At 36.6% G+C, this 21,900-nt stretch overlaps 1 protein-coding gene across 1 annotated transcript; it reads right to left on the bottom strand.

The window, feature by feature from the left end:
* Positions 1-12,641: 12,641 nt before the first annotated feature.
* LOC133194456 (uncharacterized) lies at positions 12,642-19,969 on the bottom strand. The gene is made up of 5 exons (XM_061330412.1): positions 19,913-19,969; positions 17,869-18,091; positions 17,662-17,748; positions 17,413-17,521; positions 12,642-12,801 (listed from the first exon to the last, which is right to left on the bottom strand). The coding sequence occupies exons 2-5, from the start codon at positions 18,065-18,067 to the stop codon at positions 12,732-12,734; spliced, it is 465 nt and encodes a 154-aa protein (XP_061186396.1). The 5' UTR covers positions 18,068-18,091; positions 19,913-19,969; the 3' UTR covers positions 12,642-12,731.
* Positions 19,970-21,900: the final 1,931 nt, after the last annotated feature.

Genomic DNA, 21,900 nt, shown 5'->3' with positions numbered 1-21,900 from the left:
TAATATTCATTTCTGGAAAAGTAAGCAACGCTTTATACTCCAAACTATTTTCTTTTGAATCCAATGCTATTGTTGTTGATGAAAATCAACGTTGGGAATTTAAAAAAAAATTGGTGAAATTTGGAGCAGAGGGATATTTAACCTTAAACAACCATACCTGATATCCAAAATTTGAATATATTCAAAAAAAGATGTGTCCTTCTGAGCTTGATTCAGATATATGGTGATGGGAAATGTTTATTCGAAATACTTGTCTTTATTGTGTTTGGAGTCAGCATTCTGCAAATTCTATGGTCGTTATAATGAACTTGTAAGCAAATATATCACTGGGTCGTATTTTGGCTGACTCGTTTCCTACCAATTGTTAGACTTTTGCTTTTAAACTAAATTTGACTACGGAATGTCCCCTCTATTTGATCAATACATAAGACTCACGGCGGGTGTGACCGATCGACAGGGGATGCTTACTCCTCCTAGGCACCTGATCCCACCGCTAGAATTACTAGGGGTCCGTGTTTATGCGCTGTTCATTCATATGAGAAAGATTTTTTAATAATGATTTTGTCGATATCATTTCTTTGTCGCAAATTACTTTCGGTGGTCCCACCACCCCCACCTACCAAAGTGATATTGCTTCCTACGGGCCTGTTTACTCAAGAAGCTTTATAGTGAAATGAAAATGTACTGAAGTTTATAATATGAATGATCAATACTTGTTCTTTTAATGTACAGAAAAATTATTTTATTGGTTAATTCAAGGTACATACCGTTCATTTTCCAAACAATTTGGGAGTGCGTACCACCCTTGAGCCAATGATGAAGAAAACCTTTTTTTTATTCTTTTCTCAAAAATGAAAGGTCAGGGAAAAAGACTAATAACCCTAAATATGTGCAACAGATGTGAACACGTAATTTCATAATTCTTGCTGATTCACTTTTTAGCCCACATGAGCCGAAGGCTCGGATGAGCTTTTATGAGAAATCATTGTGTGTAGTCGTTTTGTTGTAGGAGTAAACTTTTCACAATTTTCATCTTCTTCAGAACCACTGGGCCAATTTCACCAAAGTAGACACAAAGTATTGTTTGGTGAAGGTGATTCAAGTTTGATCAAATAAAAGGCCAGGGCCGTTTGAAATCAAGAAGATAAAAAATATATAGGTTTCATAAAGTCTGCAAACTGGGCAAAATAAAAGATGAAACCTAAGTGAAAACTTCACGACAAAGTGTAGATTTAAGTTTGTTCATATATTGGCCCTCTGCGTAGGATAGAGTCATGAAATATAGAGATAACGAACAGTAATGAAGCTCAAAATCCATGAAAACAATACAAATCGGGAGCAGAGCAAACATGGACCTCGTCTCGCTTTATCTGATTGGTTAACAGTGATACAGTTTAAATCTTTGACCAATCAAATAAAGCGAGACGGATGTGCGAACTCCAAAATCTCCTTCAAAGCTGTCAATGGAGAAAATTTTATGTATCCGATTAATAAATCGTCCGATTACGACATATAAAACACTATTGATGGAGTTAAGGTTTAAGAGACTAGTAGAAGAACATCTTCCAGATAGAGTGCTTGCAAAATTATGATAGGTAACAGCTATTACCTTGGAAATGTGTCTCGAAGCAGGGAACCCCCGTTTGTTTACAGATTTTGTTTCTTACCTTGTGTATTTTTATTATACCGTATAAGGCTATTCTCTAAACGTAAGAAAAAGTGCAATCTGCTTGCATAGAACGACATGTGGATGTGATTGACGGGGAAATTTTATATTTTTGAGAAATTATAAGCTCTTACAATTTTTTTTAATGAAAAGGGGGGGGGGGTATCGATCCACACTTCAGGCGCCTGTGTAAATAATTGCTTACGTTAGTACGTAAAACAATAGTCAGCATTTTACTTAATGATAGATTTTATTTGCTGACAGGGTCTTTGTATAAACCATAGAACTTGCAAAATGAAGACTTCTTGATATCCTTGTTTCATCAATTTCTCAATAGATTATCCCGTTTTTAGAAATTGTTCGTAGATGGAGCATGCTCTTGCATATCGAAACAGCTGGGAGATATAAACTCGATATGTAGATGATGAGGATTGATTGTATGTTGTTTAACGTCCCTCTCGAGAATTTTTCACGCATATGGAGACGCCACCACTTGCCGGTGGAGAGCTGCAAATTTTGTCCTATACTCGGCACTTACGGCCTTTGAGCAGTGAGGGATCTTTTTCGTGCCAGCACCTACTGCGACACGGGACCTCGGTTTATACGGTCTCATCCAAAGGACCGGTCTCCACGTCCCACAGTGGGATTCGAAACCGCGACGTAAGGCTAAACTCCTTACTTCGCGACTCTAGAGCAGACGCTCTAACCACTGCGCCACGCGGGCGACAGTGATGAGGATATATTGCTACATAAATAAGGGAAGTTGACTGCAGAAAAAAAGTCATCAAATTTATCATAAAGTTATGTTCTTAGATTACCATTAACGCCTTTTCTCTACTAAAATATCCAAATATGAAATAGATTTTCCAGACTCTGCATGTGGTATCTTTTATTTAAATTTCACTGGGATATATTGTCGACATATGAATAATTAGAGGTAACTATTGCTAATTGGTAATACGTCGTCGATATATGTAAATGTCAAGGCCATAGCAATTGTCTTCTTTTCCTTATGTATACGTTTACAGTTTACGTTTATGAATAAATTCAGCTTCATATGAAAACAAAAATAGGTCTGCTTATAAGGGGGCGCAATTGGTACCGATGGGAATTCCGACAGATTGTTGGAAGACCTGATCTCCAAAAACTACAAAGATATTGTCAATCGGAAACCCAAGTATCTTTTAAATATCTACTTCAGACTACTATTTGTGTATTTTAAGGGTTCAAAGTTATACATGGGTATATAGGAAATTATGAAAACGAAAGACCATGATTATTGACATTGATGTGGAAGCATCCCCGGGTCGTGCAGATTCAAGTTTGTTTAATGTACGATGGGTTCCAAGGGGAATCAAAGTTTTATAAAAATATGTTTAAAAATTTTCTTCTAAAGTACAACATGACCTTGTTCAGTGATATTGAAGATTCCCAGGTAATGCAGATTTAAATTTGTTCTAATCATGCCCCCACTCCAGAAAAGAGTAAGCTCACTGGTGGCCGCCAGAGAAACCCAAACTCTTTCAAAACTGGTCATATTAACTTAATTTTCCGCCAAAATGTGGCTGAACTATTGCAGACTCGGCGTTAAACACTAATCAATCAATCCGAGGATAGGTTCTGGCCCAGATAGTAGAACAGATTTACATGGAAATATAATTGAAAATATGTTGTTGTTTTAATCTTCTTTTCGGAAATAGCAGGGGGTAATTATTAGTGATATAAATATGCAAGAATCTTCAGGTAGTGTAGAGTCTTTTTCTGAGGATATGGTGGACCACAACTGACATAAAAATTTACATGAAAATATATAGGAAATTTCGTTTAACAAATTTATAGGGCCGTAATTGGTAATATTATTATGCGAAGATCCGTCAGGTCAGATCTTGTAGAACATCTTCTAAAACAATATGGTCATGATTCATATTTGGAAGCATCCTCAGGTAGTATAGATTCATATTTGTTAAAATCATGTCCGCTGAGGCAAGGTTGAGGCGAGATATTTCCTTTCAGAGGACTTCCAGATTATCTGACTGGGATTTGGTAGAATCTTCCTCAGGAACCTGGAAGTAATCGGTTGCCTCATCCTTCAGAGTTTTAAGATCTAATGTAACAAAAAACTTCTTGGTCAAAATCCCCACTTGTCAAGTGCAGTAATAAAATACACGATTAATTGCAAGGAGATGATACCATCTGTGCATACCGATCTCTCAAATCAGGATTTGAGGCCTTTGCTCTAGAGTCAAATAGTAGAAAGTAAACAGCTGAACCTTACGTCGAGGGTTCGAATTCCATTGCGGAAAGGTGGGGACCGGTCCTTTGCATGAGACCATATAAACCGATGTCGCAGTAGCTGTTGGCGCCAAAATGATCCCTCACTGCGAAAAGGCCGTAAGTGCCGAGTACAGGTATAAATTGGCAGCCCTCCACGGGTAAGTGGTGGTGTCTCAATATGAGTGAAAAATTCTCGTTTAACAAACAAATATATCAGGATTCAGAAAAATCCTGTGTTAAAGGGTTGTATCATTGAAAGGAAACTTGTTCATCATTTTCCTTACCACTATCTCATGGAACAGTCGCACATGTCTAAAATTAATGACTTTTATGTGCTTTGACTGGTTCAGCAGACTTAATTTTACAAGTAAAATCAAAATTTGAAACCTGAAAAACTACTCAGTAGTGCTAGGTGCTAGCTCATCTTCTTTAATATAATAGTGTTATTATTTGGGTGTACTATACCGAAATATTAGTCAGGGTTTGACACATTCTGCATAAGCCGGTGCACTTTGTATGGGAAAATAGTTGGGTATCGATTATAAAGAGACAAACTGATAGAAAGCATAATAATAGAGGATATGTAATCCCTTGTCTTAAGTCCTACTGCAATCAACTCATTGTCATTCAAGTCGGAAACTTGCATCATCAAAGGGTACCTGACCGAGATCTTTTCCTGCATCTGTTATTGCCACCACCTTCACAAATTTCCCAAGCAACCGTCGCAGCTATCTCTTCATCTGTGCGTGGAGGTGAGATATCATTGAAACAGTAAATAGATTACATGTATTACACATTACCATGAAAATGTATTTAAACTATTAAAATAATTAGCACGACAATCTACAATTTGGTGTTTAATTTATTCAATAGTGATAAGGAGAGCTCCAGGAAAGGCAATCCATGTGCATCTTATGGGATGATAACCAGTCCTTGCCTCTAGCTTTGCACATGCCCAGCTCTCTCACATTCATTATTTATTACTGCAGTAGTAGCTTAATTTTAAGTGCTGTCCATAGATGAAGAATTCTTCCAAATTGAAACACGTTTCAAGGCTCAACCAACTTTCTCTTACAATACTTGAACAATTTTAAGAGGTTTAATATCTGCGAATTCTAGTAACTCCCAGAAAATTCCATTGCGTTTGGCACTGAGATGGAAATGGTAATAAATATCCTATAGTCGATCATGAATTGACAAAGGGGAAGTCTCCTGCGTGGACACTGAAATTTGCGAGGTGACTCACAAATCCTATGTCATATACATACTTGAATACGGGAGAGAACATCAACTGTACATGGTAAAAGGGGGCAATTACATACAGAAAATGTAAATTATGAGTTTGCAATTATAAGCATGCAAATATATGTTATGCTAATAAGTTTGTTACAGTACCAGCTACATTTATCAAGTCATCAGATCGGGTGACCCGTTGTCAGCCGCCCGTCAGCTCACCATTTTTATCATTTTAGTAACAGGATTTTTTTTACGTAAAACCCGGTTTAAAATTCTTGCATGCTGCAATTAAAATGTTTGATAAAAACAAAACCACGTGATAATAAAACCATAATAAAACCATAGAATTGATGTCTATTTTACATTATGTTTGTACAAAAATATTCATATTCCAATTAGCAACATGGTTAAAGTTTAATCCATGTGTGTGTGTGTGCATACGTAGCGAATCGAGACCTAAGAGAAAGTAACGAGCAAAAAATTCTCTTGAAAACTTGATATTTGTTACTACGTTATTTTGACTAACAAAATTTTGATAAATTTTTCAAGCAAACAAATGTCCTCATAAATAAAGCATCAACCATAATAAACAGTTTACAAAACATGTAACAATCTTGTGGCTAAGATCGCTGGCATTGACTGGTGAGGGGGCTGACCGTCTCCTGTCTTGGTCCTCTCTCGACGGAACTCCGCCGCTATTTTTAGCTCTACTGGTCAGAGACCAGAAGAGCTTATGCGATAGTAAGGTGTCCGTCGTCCGTCTGTCTGTAAACATTTTTTTCAAAACGCTACTCCTCCTACAGTTTTGGTCCGATTTCAATATAACTTGGCACAGAAGTAGACTACACTAAGATACATTATTTAGTGCATCGGTTTTTGATTTCGATGGACGGTGTTGCCATGGTTACTAAAAATAGAAAATTCTGTGAAATTCCCATAAAACGTTACTCCTCCTACAGTTTTGGTCCGATTTCAATATATCTTGGCACACAAGTAGACTACACTAAGATACATAATTTACTTCATCGGTTTTTGATTTCGATGAACAGTGTTGCCATGGTTACTAAAAATAGAAATTACTTTAAAACGCTACTCCTGCTACAGTTTTAGTCTGCTTTTAATATAATTCGGCATACAAGAAAACTATACTAAGATACATAATTTAGAGCATCGGTTTTTGATTTTGATGAACACTTGGTTACTAAAAATTTTTTTGTGAAATTCCCATAAAACGTTATTCTCCTCCTACAATTTTCGTCTGATTTCAATCTAATTTGGCACACAATTAGAATACACTACGATACATGATATGTATTTCCGTTTTTTTTTTATTTCGGTGAATGGTGTTGTCGTGGTTACTAAAAATAGAAATTTCTGTGAAATACTTTCAAAAAGCTACTCCTGCTACAGTTTTCATTTGATTTCAATATAACTTGGCACTCAAGTAGACTACATTAAGATACATAATTCTATTTATTGTTGCATGTTGCAAAGTTTCAAATCCAAGTGCTACTTTTCCTTTGTTATACGTACAGACCAGTAGAGCTACAGTCTTATCAGAGACTTCTGGTTTTCGTTTGGGGTGATATGTCCCTCCATTTCTTGCAGATCTCAGCTGGCAACCTCTCTTCAATCGCGACACTTTTGATTCTGTCGCATTTGTTTAAAAAATTATGTCTCTTAATGGGGACAGACCTTCTGATAAGAGAAATAACTTTCCAAGTAAAACATCTTAAAATCTAACCAGAGTTTAATAATGGAAGACCATTTCATCAAATCCAATATTTTATGGAAATATTGACTTCTATTTTCTTTTGACTATATTTTTAAAATTGTTTTAATTACTGGTTAGAACGCTATATTCGGGGTGGTGGTCAATGACCTGGGGTCTATTACATTGAAATGTAATGCATTAAATTGCATTTACTTTGGAATTTTTACCATTACATTACCATCACTCTCATTCAGAAAAGTAATTAAATTACAATTACTTTCAATTGTAAAAGCAATGAATTACATTGCACATTACATTTTATAAAAAAAAACAATTTATTTACCACACAATTTGTATCTATAAACTAACTTTCTCACACTTTGTGCTCGGTCAATATGTTTTCCCTCAGGACTTTAAGTCAGAGTGATATTTGGTATTTGGGATTCATTTATCATGTTCATGTAGTTTACCAATCTACCGTTGACAAAGAAAGTGGATTGGAAAACTTTCAATGTTGTAGTTTTGTTTAGTCGCTGAATTTAGTTATTTTTTTAAATAAATGATAAACATTTCATTCTATATGTTTTATAGAAAGTGAAATTTAATTAACAGATAAAATGAGAATGTATTAATAATTTAATGAATTAGCACTTGTAATAAGCTGGGAAGGCATAATCAATCAAGACATGAACACAATCGAAGCATTTAACACAATCAAGAGTGATAATTACCAGAACCTATAGATATAGGGTTTGAAGTTAAAATGGCATCAATTCAGTTTTCCCGTGGTGAGTCTTGATCAAGTGATTGTTCCATTGAAATTGTAATGAATTTGACTTCACAAATTTCTATTGTAAACATAAATCATATGATAATATCGTTGATCGAGGAAATATTATAACGTTTATTTCATTTAAAAAAAAAAATACATTAAGTAGATACATAAATTTCACACAAGGGTGATTTGATGTGCGTCAACCATGTTAAATTTAGATGGAGGGTAAAGAAAAACTACCGGTATCTTATAGAAAGTATAAAGAAAACTCACGGCATGTAATTTCCGGTATATGTAGATTAGAAACCATACACATCGAGACATAACACTAAAAGGAGCCGGAAGAGGACTAATTAAGTTTTTAGAACTTGTGTTCAATCCCGTTGACATAAATTGTCAATAAAATATGTTTAAAACAATCAAAGGAAATGGGGGGGGGGGGGGGGGCTAAATTGTTTCATAAATTTTATAAATGACACGGCTGGTATTTTGTGTTCGACCTGAAGAAACTTAATTGGGCTTTAGCGGAGATAACTTTGACAGAGATGGCGTTCCACAGAGATTTTACTGCCACAGGGATCTACGCTACAAACTAATCATTTTCCTTGTGTAAGATGTTGTAAAAAGTATAAAAAAAATTGTCAACTATCAAAACTAGTATTTTTTTTTATTTTGATACTATTAAAGTCTAATTTAACAAGCATTCTGAGAGTATTGCATGAGCAATACTAGTCCCCTACCGGCAAGTGTAATCTGGTTCTGTTCCCGTTAAGAATTGAAAATGCCATAATTCCGTCAAAAATTAATGAAGCGGGACGAAATGCAAACTTGATCTATAACTAATCAAGGTTAAGCCACATACCAAAAATCAGCTCAATATCTACAAGCGTTTAGAAGAAAATTGCGGAAAACCCGTAAAAATTGAAAAGGCCGTAATTCCAAAATCAATGAAGCGGAACGAAATGCAAACTTAATCTGTAACTCATCAAGATACACTCACATACCAAAAATCAGCTCAATATCTGCAAGCGTTTAGGAAAAAAGTGCGGAAAACCAAGTGGGACAGACTGACAGACAGACGGACGGACAGACGGACGGACAGACTCAGAGGAAACCTATAGTCCCCTCCGGTTTCACCGGTAGGGGACTAACAAGCATTCTGAGAGTATTGCCTTAGCAATACTAGTCCCCTACCGGCAAGTGTAATCTGATTCCCGTTAAAAATTGAAAGTGCCGTAATTCCGTCAAAAATCAATGAAGCGGAACGAAATGTAAACTTGAATTATAACTAGTCAAGGCGAAGCCACATACCAAAAATCAGCTCAATATCTGCAAGCGTTTAGAAAAAGAGCGGAAAACCCTGAAAAATTGAAAAGGTCGTAATTCCCTCAAAAATCATTGAAGCGGAAGGAAATGCAAACTTGATCGGTAACTCATCAAGATACACCCACCAAAAATCAGCTCAATATCCAAGCGTTTAGAAAAAAGTGCGGAAAACCAAGTGGGACAGACTGACAGACAGGCGGACAGACTCGTTTCACCGGCAGGGGACTAATAAGTGTATGATAAGGTGTATTATGGGTTCATAATATGTACCCTTGGCCTCTGTAATGTTGAAAAATTATTACGCCAGAAAGTGTCATGCCCAATTCAAACCAGCCCCTGTTAAATTATAAGTAATACTAAGCAAGAAAACTATATCACTATTCGCAATATTTGGTAAAAATCTTCGAGATGACGAAATACAGAAGAAAATGAAAAGTCATAGTGAGTACTAGTAAAACTTATCTTAAAATATCACATTTCGCAATATTTGGTAAAAATCCTTGAGCTGAGGTAATGCAGCAGAAAATAACGTTCATAGTGAGTAGTATGGCGCAGTGTACCAGATATAAAATGAAAGTCATATTCTTATTTTTGAATTTGACTTTATGATAGCCACTCGTCCGATTTTTAAGGAGATACATTTTACCATTCTAAGAAACACTAACGTGATGAAAATGTTCAAGGTCAAACTTATACCAAGTGGACTAAAACTCTTTCTCGCGAAAATAAGGTGTTGCGAAAAATTAGTGATAATATATCGGCACCTTTTTTGCATTTTAATTGATTTTACACCTCCTACTTTCTAATCTACATGTACTTTGATACCAACCTCACTTTCACCCAGAGACCTTTGGATCGCTTTAATTCTACTGATAAAACGGGCGGGGGAAAGGGGGGGGGGGCAGAAAAATAAAGGGTCGCATAGGATACACACTTTCGCCAATGACATACTCATAAATCAAATGATTTAAAATTACATTTTACATTCATATAAGTCCGAAATATCTTACGTTTTCCAGGCTTTTTTTTCACGATTTTGATATTTTACGTGCCAGGAAAACGTCAGAACCGGCGCCATTACGAAAACTGGAAATTCACCGCCTCCAGCTGGATTGGCGGCATTCTCGGGTTGATTTTCGATACTTGCAAACCAAATTAAATGCTGAATTCACAACTTACTAATAGTAAAATGACTTAAGTGGTCACCAACATCGTTTTATGGTTTGTTTATGAAATATACAGTCTGGTGAAAACATTTTATCAGACGGTCGAGTTTTCTTTTCATTTCGTGCATTTTAAAATCTTGCAAGACCTGTATCGAAATGTGGAGTGATATTTTCTTTTCATTGATGTTGGTGAGTACTAGAAGCATTGTGCTACTGATAAATTGTAAGTTCGGCATTTAATTCAGATCGCAAATATCGAAAATCAGCTCCGGATGGAGACAGTGAAATTTCCAGTTTTCGTAATGGCGACGGCTCTGACGTTTTCCTGGCACGTAAAATATCAAAATCGTGAAAAAAAGCCTGGAAAACGTCAGATATTTCGGACTTCATTCATATCTTCACATCCAAAATTCATATGCCATCAAAGTTCACTCCAAAATTCCGTATACTTTCCGAGATATGCTGAAATCCATTTCAAAATTGACCTACTTTTCTCGAAACTAGCCTGCGTTTCTTGGGCCTCAGGCGCTGCACTCGGAGCTCCTTCGTGAACGGTGTTCTACCATTTTACTAATACAATCATATGATCCAATTCGAAATTCCTCCAAATATTATTCTTTTGAAATCTGAGTTTCTTTGTGGCACACTCAACACTATGTTTCTGCTTTCAAAGAATATTTGCAGGTTTTAATGAAAACCAATATACAAGGAAGAATTAGGCTAGACAGGAAACTTTTTTGGTGAAGTTTATGCAAAGTATATGAAATACGAAATGAGGTAAAAGGCAGTTCCGGTGGAGAAATGCATCGATTTGATGCATATTCCTCCACCAATCTATGGAGCGTAGCGGAGTCAGTCGAGGATTGCCGACTGGGGACTTTGATTATTAACACTAATTATAAAGCAGAAACGACAGGACGATTTTCCCGGAATTTATTTCATTCTCGCTAAACTTTTGCTTAGTAGCACTCAGTCCCTAAAACTTTATCTGATTGATCATATGGTCTTACCAGGTTACCAACAACATTGTAGCGGTTTAATTTTTTAGACTCTAAAAAGTATATAATAAATTCCGGGAATTTTTTTTTATGCCCCTGGATCGAAAGATCCCGGGGGTATATTGTTTTGTCCTGTCTGTCTGTTTGTTTGTCTGTCTGTTGTCAACTTTAACTTTGCCCATAACTTTTGATTGGTTGGAGCTATGACTTTCATATTTCACTTGTGTATTCCTTGTGACAAGACCTTTCTTTGGGTACCATCATATTTGATCTTTTGACCTTGGAGTTTGACCCACTTTTGCAAAATGTCATGAGACTTTAACCTTGGCCATAACTTCTGAACGGTTGGTGCTTGGGGTTTCAAACTTCACATGTGTATCCCTTGTGACAAGGCCTTCCTTTGGATACCAACAACTTTGACCTTGGAGTTTGACCTACTTTTGAAAAACTTTAGCATTGGCCATAATTTTTGAACGGTTGGAGCTAGGGCTTTCGTACTTTTCATATGCAATCCTTGTGACAAGAACTTTCTTTGGTTACCAACCACTTTAACCTTGACATAAGAGTTTGACCTACTTTTGAAAACTTTAACCTTGGCCATAACTTTTGAACGGTTGGTGCTAGGGCTTTCATACTTCACATATGTAATTCGTGTGACAAGACCTTCCCTTGGATACCAACAACTTTGACCTTGACGTTCTACTTACCTATAAAAAACTTTAACCTTCGCCGTAACTTTTGAACAGTTGCAGCTAGGGCTTTCAAATGTCACAGGTATATTCCTCGAGACAAAACCTTTCCTTGGGTATCAACATTTTTTTTATCTTTTGGCCTGGATTTTGACTTGCATTTGAAAACTTTAACCTTCGTCATAAGCTGCCTTACGGGGGCATCAGTGTGTCACAAACACATCTTGTTTTACCTTAGTAAACAACATGGCTATACAGTGTTCGGTGGAAACGTAATTAATGTTTGTGCTCGAAAAGAATTATTAGAGACTTAAACTTGCGATCGAGAGTGAAAACATAAACTTTGAAACGCTGATAGATTATGCACATAATATACAACTGTTCACTGCAGTTCAAACACCGTTTGTATACATGTGAATGACCAAGGGCCCAAGCTTATTTAAAAAGAAAAAGTCAATTTTGGAATTAATTTCTGTACGTCTCGGGAAGTATACACAATTAAGGAATGAACTTTGGTAGTGCAGTCATTTGACAAGTTCCGAATAGGAAACCGATTCGGCGGTGCTGTAAATATATGAGGGCATTATGTTAAAATTAAAGTTCTTACCATACATGTAGGTATCAATTTATGTTTGCACTTTTAAATTCATTCATCAGCTCTTAAATTATTCGGAGCTGATCAAAATTAGGAACTGATCAAACAACTGTAATGAAGACTGTTTATATGTGATGGATAAGAATACAAGGGAAAAAAAATTGGTATATCATCATCTTTATTAGATTTTTTTTCTGATACCATGTAGTTTGTCGTCACTCTCTAATTAATATCACAAAGATGAGGTCGATCGATTACTGATGATGATGTCAGATGGTACACAGGGTTGATTTCAATATTGATGACGTCGACGTTGCAGAGAACAATATTCTAACCTATAACCGAATGGGTCGTTCGGGTTTCTGTGAATGAGAAGTAAATGCATCAACATTAGTAAAAAAAAAAAACGTGTAAGTATCGCAGTCATCTACAGGATGGTGACAAAAGTGAGTAAATTTTCCGCCATTTTGAATTCTGATTGCTGAAGTCGCGTTTATACAAATAAAGTGTTCGCTACATAAAGCTAGAGCGTCAAGTGTTGTTGTCATGTAAAAGAGTGATTTTTGGTACGACTGTGTTAGCTTTTCAGTGTATAGACTGAGGTACAAGACTTAGTGTCTATTTCTACTATAGACCGCCATTAGTTTACAATGGATACCAAACGACAGGAAATGACAGGTGAGACAAAAACAATTATTTTGGAGTTACTTAAAGCTGAAGAAGCTTCGTAAAAAGAATCTGTCCGCCATATTCGAACAAACTCTTGCTATATCTGAGGACCCCTATTTATAGAACAGCTCACTTAGTCATTGTTCAGTGTAATCAATTGTTACTGGTGTAGACGGATGTATGTATACAGCACTCGTAGCGACAAAAAATAACTGTGTACTTTTTCTAATGCAGGAGCGTAAGATACCAAAGAGACTTACAACAGTCGCACAGGTCAGTGCAGTATGCAAACAAACACAAATATACGTACATGTAACTGCAATAAAATGTAAACAAATGTAATGCTAGATAACCAGCACGAACACGGGTAACCATTCCACGCCGATACCCGTGACAATAAAGCAGTCGGGTGTAACGAATGCGAAGCGTATACCCCGGTGCTGATATCGTTGATAGTAATATCGAAAATGGCGTATGCCTATTTAAGAGTCATGTTCAGCTTTAACAGCGGTTTCAAAGTGAAATATCTAAAAGTATTGAAAATAACTCCAGCAACAATATGTAGGTTTTTGAAGCGGTATCAGGACAGCGACTCTATTGAGAATTGCCACAGATGAGGGCGACCTATATAAAAACTGGACGATCGGAGTTGTCGGACAAGTAATCGGGGGAATCAGACATGAACTTTTCTGGAAATCACTAATGAATTCATTACTTTCAACCATGTATCTGTGTCAAAAAGAACAATGCTGAGATCCATTCACAAGTGTGACCTTAGAAAGCGTGCTATCGCCAAGAAGTTGAGAGTCGGACAAAGTACGTCGAGTTTCTTGGGCAAGAGTCGCCCGCGTGGCGCAATGGTTAGAGCGTCTGGTCTAAAGTCGCGGAGTAAGGATTTGATCCTTATGTCTCTGGTTCGAATCCCGCTGCGGGACATGGAGACCGGGCCTTCGGATGAGACCGTATAAACCGAGGTCCCGTGTCGCAGTGGGTGCTGGCATGAAAAAGGTCCCTCACTGCTCAATGGCCCTGAGTGCCGATTATAGGTCAAAATTTGTAGCCCTCCACCGGCAAGTGGTGGCGTCTCCATATGAGTGAAAAATTCTCGAGAGGTACGTTAAAGAACAAACAATCAATCTTGGGCAAGAAGTAAGTTAAGATGGAAAGTAGTCCAAACTAGAGTAAGATCATATTTAGTAATGAAATGGCAGTACCTGTGAGTGCTTGTGGGGTTGTTAAAGTCTGGAGTACAAAACGAGAGAAGTACCTTCCCGAGTGCATTGGCCACCTGAAGGGTAATACTGACAGGAACGTGAAGAAAGTAATGGTGTGGGGTTGTATTACACACCACGTTTAGGGATTATTAACTTGCACAGACGAAAATATGGACAGTGAGAAATACATAAACGTGTTAGATGAGAACCTGTGGTCAGTCAAAGCCAAATATTTCACAAACAAACCAGACATATTTCAGGAAGACAACGCTCCACCTCATATCTCAAAAATGAGTAAAGCCTGGAAAGAAAATAACATTCCAACCTTACCATGGCCTGCTCAATCTCCTGATATCAGATTTATTGAAAAATTTGGCTCATCTTAAAAAATAAAAAAAAGACATATGATGCATATTTATAGAGTTATTGATTTGAAAGCAGTACTTCAGCATGCCCTGCTATCAATCCCTTTAATGTACATACAGAACTTATATTCATCAATTCTTCGTCGTGTTAAGTTGGTTATCAGATAAGAAAATTTTATTTAAGATATTTTAAAGTAATAAACATAAGCTCTGCAGAGCTGCCTTCCAAATTACAAAGTATTGAATCAAAACACAACTCAAAAGTAGGTTTTTAACTACCTTAATTTGTTTACACACAAAATCCACCAATTTACTCACTTTTGTCACCACCCTGTACGTTCATATAAATTACCTCCACATGTTAGCCTTTAACAATTATATTAATATTCATCCTTAAGTTTACATAAAACTTTATTTCTCTTATTAGTTCACTAGATCATAGGGTAAGCAGAAAGGTATAAATTGTTGTGATCGATTACGACTTTGTACTAGGTTGATTTCATATAAACCGACGCAATTCTATATTGACATTTAAGGAATTAGATATCACGTTTAAGCATCTGTCGGTTACTCATTATATTTTTTAATAAATGAAACTAAGGCGCAGCCTAATAAAGCATCAATACATATATAACATTTTTTTATTACATTGAAAAAATAAATAACAATTTTTCAAGTATTTCTCTATTGGAAAATATGGATGCCTTATTTATCAATTTTTTCTACAGTGCCTATAGGTCAAGATCATGACACACCCTCAGGTCATAAGCAGTCTTTGTGTGAAGTTGAAACTCCCAACATCTCAGCATTATTCTCCATAAAAAAGATACAGCCCAGACATGAATTATGATTTTTTTTTGTTAATAACCTTGAACTTGCACAAATGACCTTTGATACAATTTCAGGGCATAAACAATCTTCGTGAAGAATGGAAACTCACCAAGTTTATTCATAAGAAAGATATGGACCGGACACAAATAATGAACTTTCTTTCAGCGACCTTGAACTTGCTCAAATAACTCTGGATCAAAGTCACGATATATTCTCAGGTCATAAGCAATCTTTTCGTAAAATTTGAACTCGCCAAGTTTATCTATAAGGAAGATATGACTGGACATGAATTATGAACTTTTTTCTTTCAGCGACCTTGAACTTGCCCAAATGACCTTGGGTCAAAGTCATGACACATCCTCAGGTCATGAACAACCTTTATGTGAAATTGGAACTCACCAAGTTTATCCATAAGAAGATATGGACCGGACACGAATTGTGAATTTTTTCTTTCAGTGACCATGAACTGCCCATATGTCCTTGGGTGAACACACCCTCAGGGTATAAACAATCTTTGTGAAAAATGGAAACCCACCAAGTTTATTCATAAGAAAAATATGGACCGGGCACAAATTATGAACTTTTTCTTTCAGCGACCTTGAACTTGCTCAAATAACCTTGGGTCAAGGTCACGACATACCCTCAGGTCATAAGCAATCTTTTTCTAAAATGGGAACTCACCAAGTTTGTCCATAAGAAAGACGGACAAGGTGATTCCTATATACCCTCCAAACTTCGTTTGCGAGGGGTATAAAAATGTCCAATTTAACAGTATCGTATTCCTTGACAGGGCAGACAACTTTCAAAACTAGGTGTTGTCGTAGTTGAAGACTGCATACAATGCACAAAATTTATGCTAGAAAGCTGTCCTACATGCATTTTTTCTTCTTAAGAATAATCGTCGAATGTGAAAGTTTTTACTTTTCGCTGTAAAGCAAAGTAATTCTTCCCCTTTTATAAAAGTTAAACTATAATACAAAAATATATGTATATGCTCGAGAAAGAAGAATTGAAGCTTGGATAGACTTATAAATACAATGTACAAATGCCAATGACGGGCGAGTTCTGACTTGCCATAAGGTGTTATACTAGGGGCGAACTATCTAGCATTATGGTTCATGCGCAGACAAACTTTCCCCACACAGCATCCGGTTAAACCTCGCTTATTTATTTTCTGCGTGGAGCTCAGGGTCCACACAAGTAGTGCTCTACATGTACATTAGTTTTGTTAAAAAGTTCTTAAATTTATCATATCTATACTTTGTAGTATACATTTACCTGTTAATAAGCTTTCTAGAAGTCTGTAGGTTAAAAAAAAAACTTTTTAACATAAAATTTCGTTCCGGTCATGTACACCAATGTAACGGTGGAGAACTTTGTTCTTATGTTTTTTTTTTTTTTAAATATTATATGTATAAAATAATGAAAGTAACTATTTCTTCGCCAAGCGCTCGGCACTTTGAAGTGAAAGTTGCAGGTCCTTCGGATGAGACTTTAAAAACCGAGGCCTTGTGTCAGGCGTTGGCACTGTAAAGAACTTTCACTGCTCAATGGCCGAGTAAAGGTCTAAATTGGAAGTCCTATACTGTTATATGGTGAGGTCTCTGTATGAGTTAAAAATTCTCGAACGGGACATGCAACAACACAATCAAGATATCCAGATCGTCGCAAAAACTCGGTCAACAGGGCGCTCGCTGTGTGATACGAAAGTTGTGGGTTCAACCCCCTAGTCGATAAAAGATAGGGTGCAATTGATCCTTACCAAGCGCTCAGCACTTCGGAGTAAAAGTTGCAGGTCTTGCGGTTGCGTTCTTTGAAATCGAGGCCCCAAAATAGTTTAATTCAGTGTTTATGGAATATGTTTCAACTATAATAATCAAATATATATTCTTACCCCAAACCAAATCGACCCTTTAGATGAAACCCCTTTGGAGGATTCGCTACAAAGTCGTTGTCAAAGTTGTAGATATTAGAGTCAAAAATGCAGCTCTGAACCTCCAAACCTATTTATTTATAAAGGAAGTAGACTTCATGTTATTGATTCTCAAGTAATGCATATTTAATTTCACTTTAATTAGCTTTTTAACCACATTTAAATGTAAAGTTGATGTTCGAGATGTGTAAATACGAACGCACTACTCACCTTCCTTTGTACAACATCTCATTCTCCCGGCGGCATTAAAAGTCGGGAAAGAATTGCCAGGGCATCTCCAACCCCTCACTGTAATATCTGATGAAAGTATGGATTCAAAAATGTCCACAATAAAAGAAAGTACAACACTTAATCCAAAAAGTCTTAATCATGTATTTGTTATATCTGTTAAATGAGAAGCAAAGGTACTGTACTTACCTACAATAACACACTTTTCGTTTAAAGGTGAGGGTATACATCCATTGTAGATTATACCAGTTGATGCAATGTGTATGATGGTTGTTAGCAGCTCATTTTCTAAACAGTAGTCGCGAATAACCCCTGTTGTGTAATACCCTTGTATCAGATGCAAGTTGAGAATGCAACAAATCACAATAAAGGCATATATTCCTTTCATATTCACACTTCTCACGACTTGAATCTAAAATTTAACAAAGTGAAAATATTACAAATTCATGCGCGGATCCAGGATTTCTTTTTCCGGGGGGATGAGGAGGGATTTTGACGGAAGGAAAAAAACTAATTTTTGAGGATGGGAAGGGGACAAGTTGCTTTCCTTCTTATAGATAGATAAATATGTTTTCTAGGGGAAGTTGGGGGCAACGTCATTTCCCGACTTAACAAGTTACATGTATATACAAATTTGATCTCTGAATTAAACTCTGAACCCACCTCCACTCTCCCTCCCGCTAGATCCCCCCCCCCTCTCTCTCTCTATATATATATATATAAAGCACATTTTAGAAAAACTCTTAAACAAATATAATTGCCTTAAGTGAAGAAATATTAATATAGAAAGCACAAAGAAATTCACATTTACATGGATACCCACTTCCGCCCCAACCCGGGGTTGAACTCTCGACCAACGGAATCTGTCTCCTAGCAGTACAGGAACTGCTAGACCGCTCGGCCATCTAGGCAAGTTAACTTTAACTTGCTTTTGATGCCGATGGAATTCCCGCGGTGCTGTCCTACACTACACAGTCAATTTTTCAAAGTCCCGAAATTGGCTTAAATATGAGTAGAGTACATGAATATCATAAATCATGAAACAATGTGGCATGAAGGAGAACAGTTCTGGAAATGTGACATCATTAATGTCGTACATTCCTAATATTTAAAGAGAAAATTCCTCAAAACCACTCATTTCAAGGGTTATTTTCTTTAGAAAATAGTGTCCACGCACGATTAAAAGCTGAAACGATCGAACCCAATTCACGCACGATCTCTTCCCTTAAACGAACAATCATACACGTTACACAAACGATTGAGTTATTAACAATAACATTGCAGCTACAAAATGTACTTAATACAATCAATAGAGTCCTGTCCTAAAGCCAAAACCCCTGATCCTGGAGCCATGAAATTCAGAATTTTGGAAGAGGCGCACCCTTGCTTATCATATCTATACATTTACTTTGTTTGCTGTTTGCTCTCTCCCGATTTGTACTGTTTTAATGGACTTTGAGCTTGAATACTTTCGTTATCTCCATATTTCATTAGTAATTAGCATTTTCACTATGTAATCAATTGAGCCTATCCCCCCCCCCCCCCACTCGAACCCTTGACAAGAACCCAGATTTTTACAATTTTTAAAGAGGCACTTATAGTCATAACCATGCACCTAATTTATTTGCTAAATATACACGGAAAGAAAAGATTTTTAAAGAATTTATGCATTTTCGCTATATGTTCATTAGATCCCCGCCTTGACTACAGATCCTCTGTCTTTGGGGCCATGAATTTCACAATATTGGAAGAAGGCTCATTGGTTATTACAATCATAATTACAATCACTTTCATTGCTTGATGTCCAGTAGTTTTGACGATTTTAGCCCCAATCCTCAGGTCCCAGGAGAGCAGGGACCATTCACAATTTTGGAATCCCTTCACCCGTTGATGCTATAGTCCAAAATTGGTTCAACGGTTCAAGATAAGAAACTGAAAATGTTCAAAAGTCTACGACCGACGCATGTCCCACGACGGACAAAAACCGATAGCAATAGGTAACATGAGTGACTCAGGTGACTGATGCAAGTGACTTAAAAATCAAAGGAACAAAAGAAAAAAAAAATCAGCATTTGGACAATGATGTCAACACGGTATGACTCATATTTAAGAGTGACAAGTACATCTTACATGTTTGAAACTAGGGAAAAAAATCGTAAACTGAAATTAAAGCTCGGAAAATTCATACTTGATATAACAAATGATAATTTCAGATAATATGATGCTGTCTTACCTATTTCCAGCAAGTATGGATCTTATCTGCAGACTTTCAAGTTTATATACAAAGTAGTAAGTGTATGGAAAAGGAAACGGGTCACCGTTGTCAGTGCGAACGCAATTCATTTTAAAGTTTAAATTTCCCGTGTCGAGTCGACTACGTATCTAAAATTGCAGCCTTCCAATGGCGTTGGATGCGTCTCAACGTGAGTGAAAAATTCTCGAAGCAAACCAACCTTTCATACAATTACAGATAGTACAGATCATCCTTCTAACGCAATTTTTCATAGGATCGGAGAGCCATACATTTAACAGAACGGGAAAACAGTGTGAAACTAGACAGAAAAAGAATACATTAATCTTATTTTTTTTTCTCTTCAAAATTTGATTGTGTGTGAAACAATTTAAATTTGCATATGCAAAGCTGTTGCCCATAAACTTGTCATAAAGAATGTGGTGATTGTATATTTTCTAACAGTAATTTAAGTTTTGATATATCGTTGTCAGAAGGTGGAGTCTCAAATCGGAATTTATTTTCCCGGAAACCGTGACTGGGTTATGTTATAGACTCTACCTTGTCACAATCGGAAGGGCTGCATGACACTTCAAAGGAAACCATAGTTGATTTGATTTGAAAACGTAAAATGTTTTTAACCTTTTCTTCGAACAGACGACTAAAATTCAAGTTTATCATTCAACTATCTCATGTCTGTGAGAAATTTTTATGCAGATTTTTTTTCTCACGTGTCATACTTTATACAGTTCCACACCATCTTCTTTGTTTACAAGTACCACTTCCTGCTGGCACTAACTTCCTGCTGGCACTCGATAGTATTCAAGTCTTGATAGTTACTGCTAATAATGGTGTTTTGTCTCTCAACGCTGTTGTTTATCATGCAGTAATGTATGGGACTGCCTTGCAGGAGTTGCTCAAAGACCAACGTAGTGACTGGAGTTTTCTTTTCAGAATCTAAGTATTGTGTTTATTTTTGAGTACTCGTATTCTGTATGTACCTTAGTTGAATCTCTCCGTCGTCAGTGTGGGATAACGGCGACATCTCGGGAGACATCGGGTGTCTTCTTATACAATGCCATCATAGTGACTAAAGAAAGAATGTAAATTTTGAATATAATTGATAAGCCTGTTAGTCATTGACTTCTAAAGGGAAGGAGTTTGTATATGGCTCAGTTGTTTTATCTTGTTGAGAATGAAGTAGGGAGTAAAGAAAGAAACATTAAGAGTTTTTTTTGTTTATTGTTTAATGTTCCTCTCGAGAATTTTTCACTCATATGGAGACGCCACCACTTGCCGGTGGAGAGCTACAAATTTTGAAATATACTCAGCACTCAGGGCAATTGACCAGTGAGGGATCTTTTTCGTGCCAGCACCTACTGCGACACGGGACCTCGGTTTATAGGTCTCATCCGATCGAAGGACCGATCTCCACTTCCCACAGTGGGATTCAAACCCGCGACGTAAGGATCAACTCTTTACTCCGCGACTCTAGAGCGAACGCTCTAACCACTACGCCACGCGGGCGACAATATTAAGAATCATTCTCTGTAAGCATCAAATATTTTCGCAAAAAAAAGTTGGAAATGGTACATTACAGATTTGGCTGATATTTTGCAAACTGATATTTTTACGTGTAATGTAGAAACACCATGTATAGATAATATTTGGGGTCAACAGACAAAGAACTGCGAACGATAGTATTGTTCTCCCGACTAGCTCCAAGTCAATTTTCAAAAGTTAACATATTTGAATGATTTTTCATATTGATATATTTATATGAATTTTCATAAAACATTACTTATTTGGGAAAACAAAGAGAGATAACTCTATAATTTTGGTAAAACTTGTGTTTTCACTATAGAAATAAATGGAAAATATTTTTAAAACATCCCCCCCTCCCCCCCCCCCCGAAACAAAAATTCCTTTTTACAGGTAATATATATGGGGGACATGTTTACAGACAAAAAACGACAAAAATGCTCATTTTT

This window comes from Saccostrea echinata, unplaced genomic scaffold, assembly GCF_033153115.1.
Source record: "Saccostrea echinata isolate AGI-Se365-2 ecotype Australia unplaced genomic scaffold, CSIRO_AGI_Sech_v1 ptg000029l, whole genome shotgun sequence".
NCBI lineage: Eukaryota > Metazoa > Mollusca > Bivalvia > Ostreida > Ostreidae > Saccostrea > Saccostrea echinata.
Note: the sequence above shows the minus strand (reverse complement) of the source record. Positions and strands in the feature narration are given on the sequence as shown.

What these genes read in the sequence shown, in the direction of transcription:
- LOC133194456 (XM_061330412.1), bottom strand. Translation starts at nt 18,067, where the DNA reads ATGAAAGGAATATATGCCTTTATTGTGATTTGTTGCATTCTCAACTTG. An exon ending in CGAAAAGTGTGTTATTGTAG is followed by an intron (nt 17,749 to 17,868) that starts GTAAGTACAGTA and finishes TACTTTCATCAG; the next exon opens with ATATTACAGTGAGGGGTTGG. An exon ending in GAGATGTTGTACAAAGGAAG is followed by an intron (nt 17,522 to 17,661) that starts GTGAGTAGTGCG and finishes ATAAATAAATAG; the next exon opens with GTTTGGAGGTTCAGAGCTGC.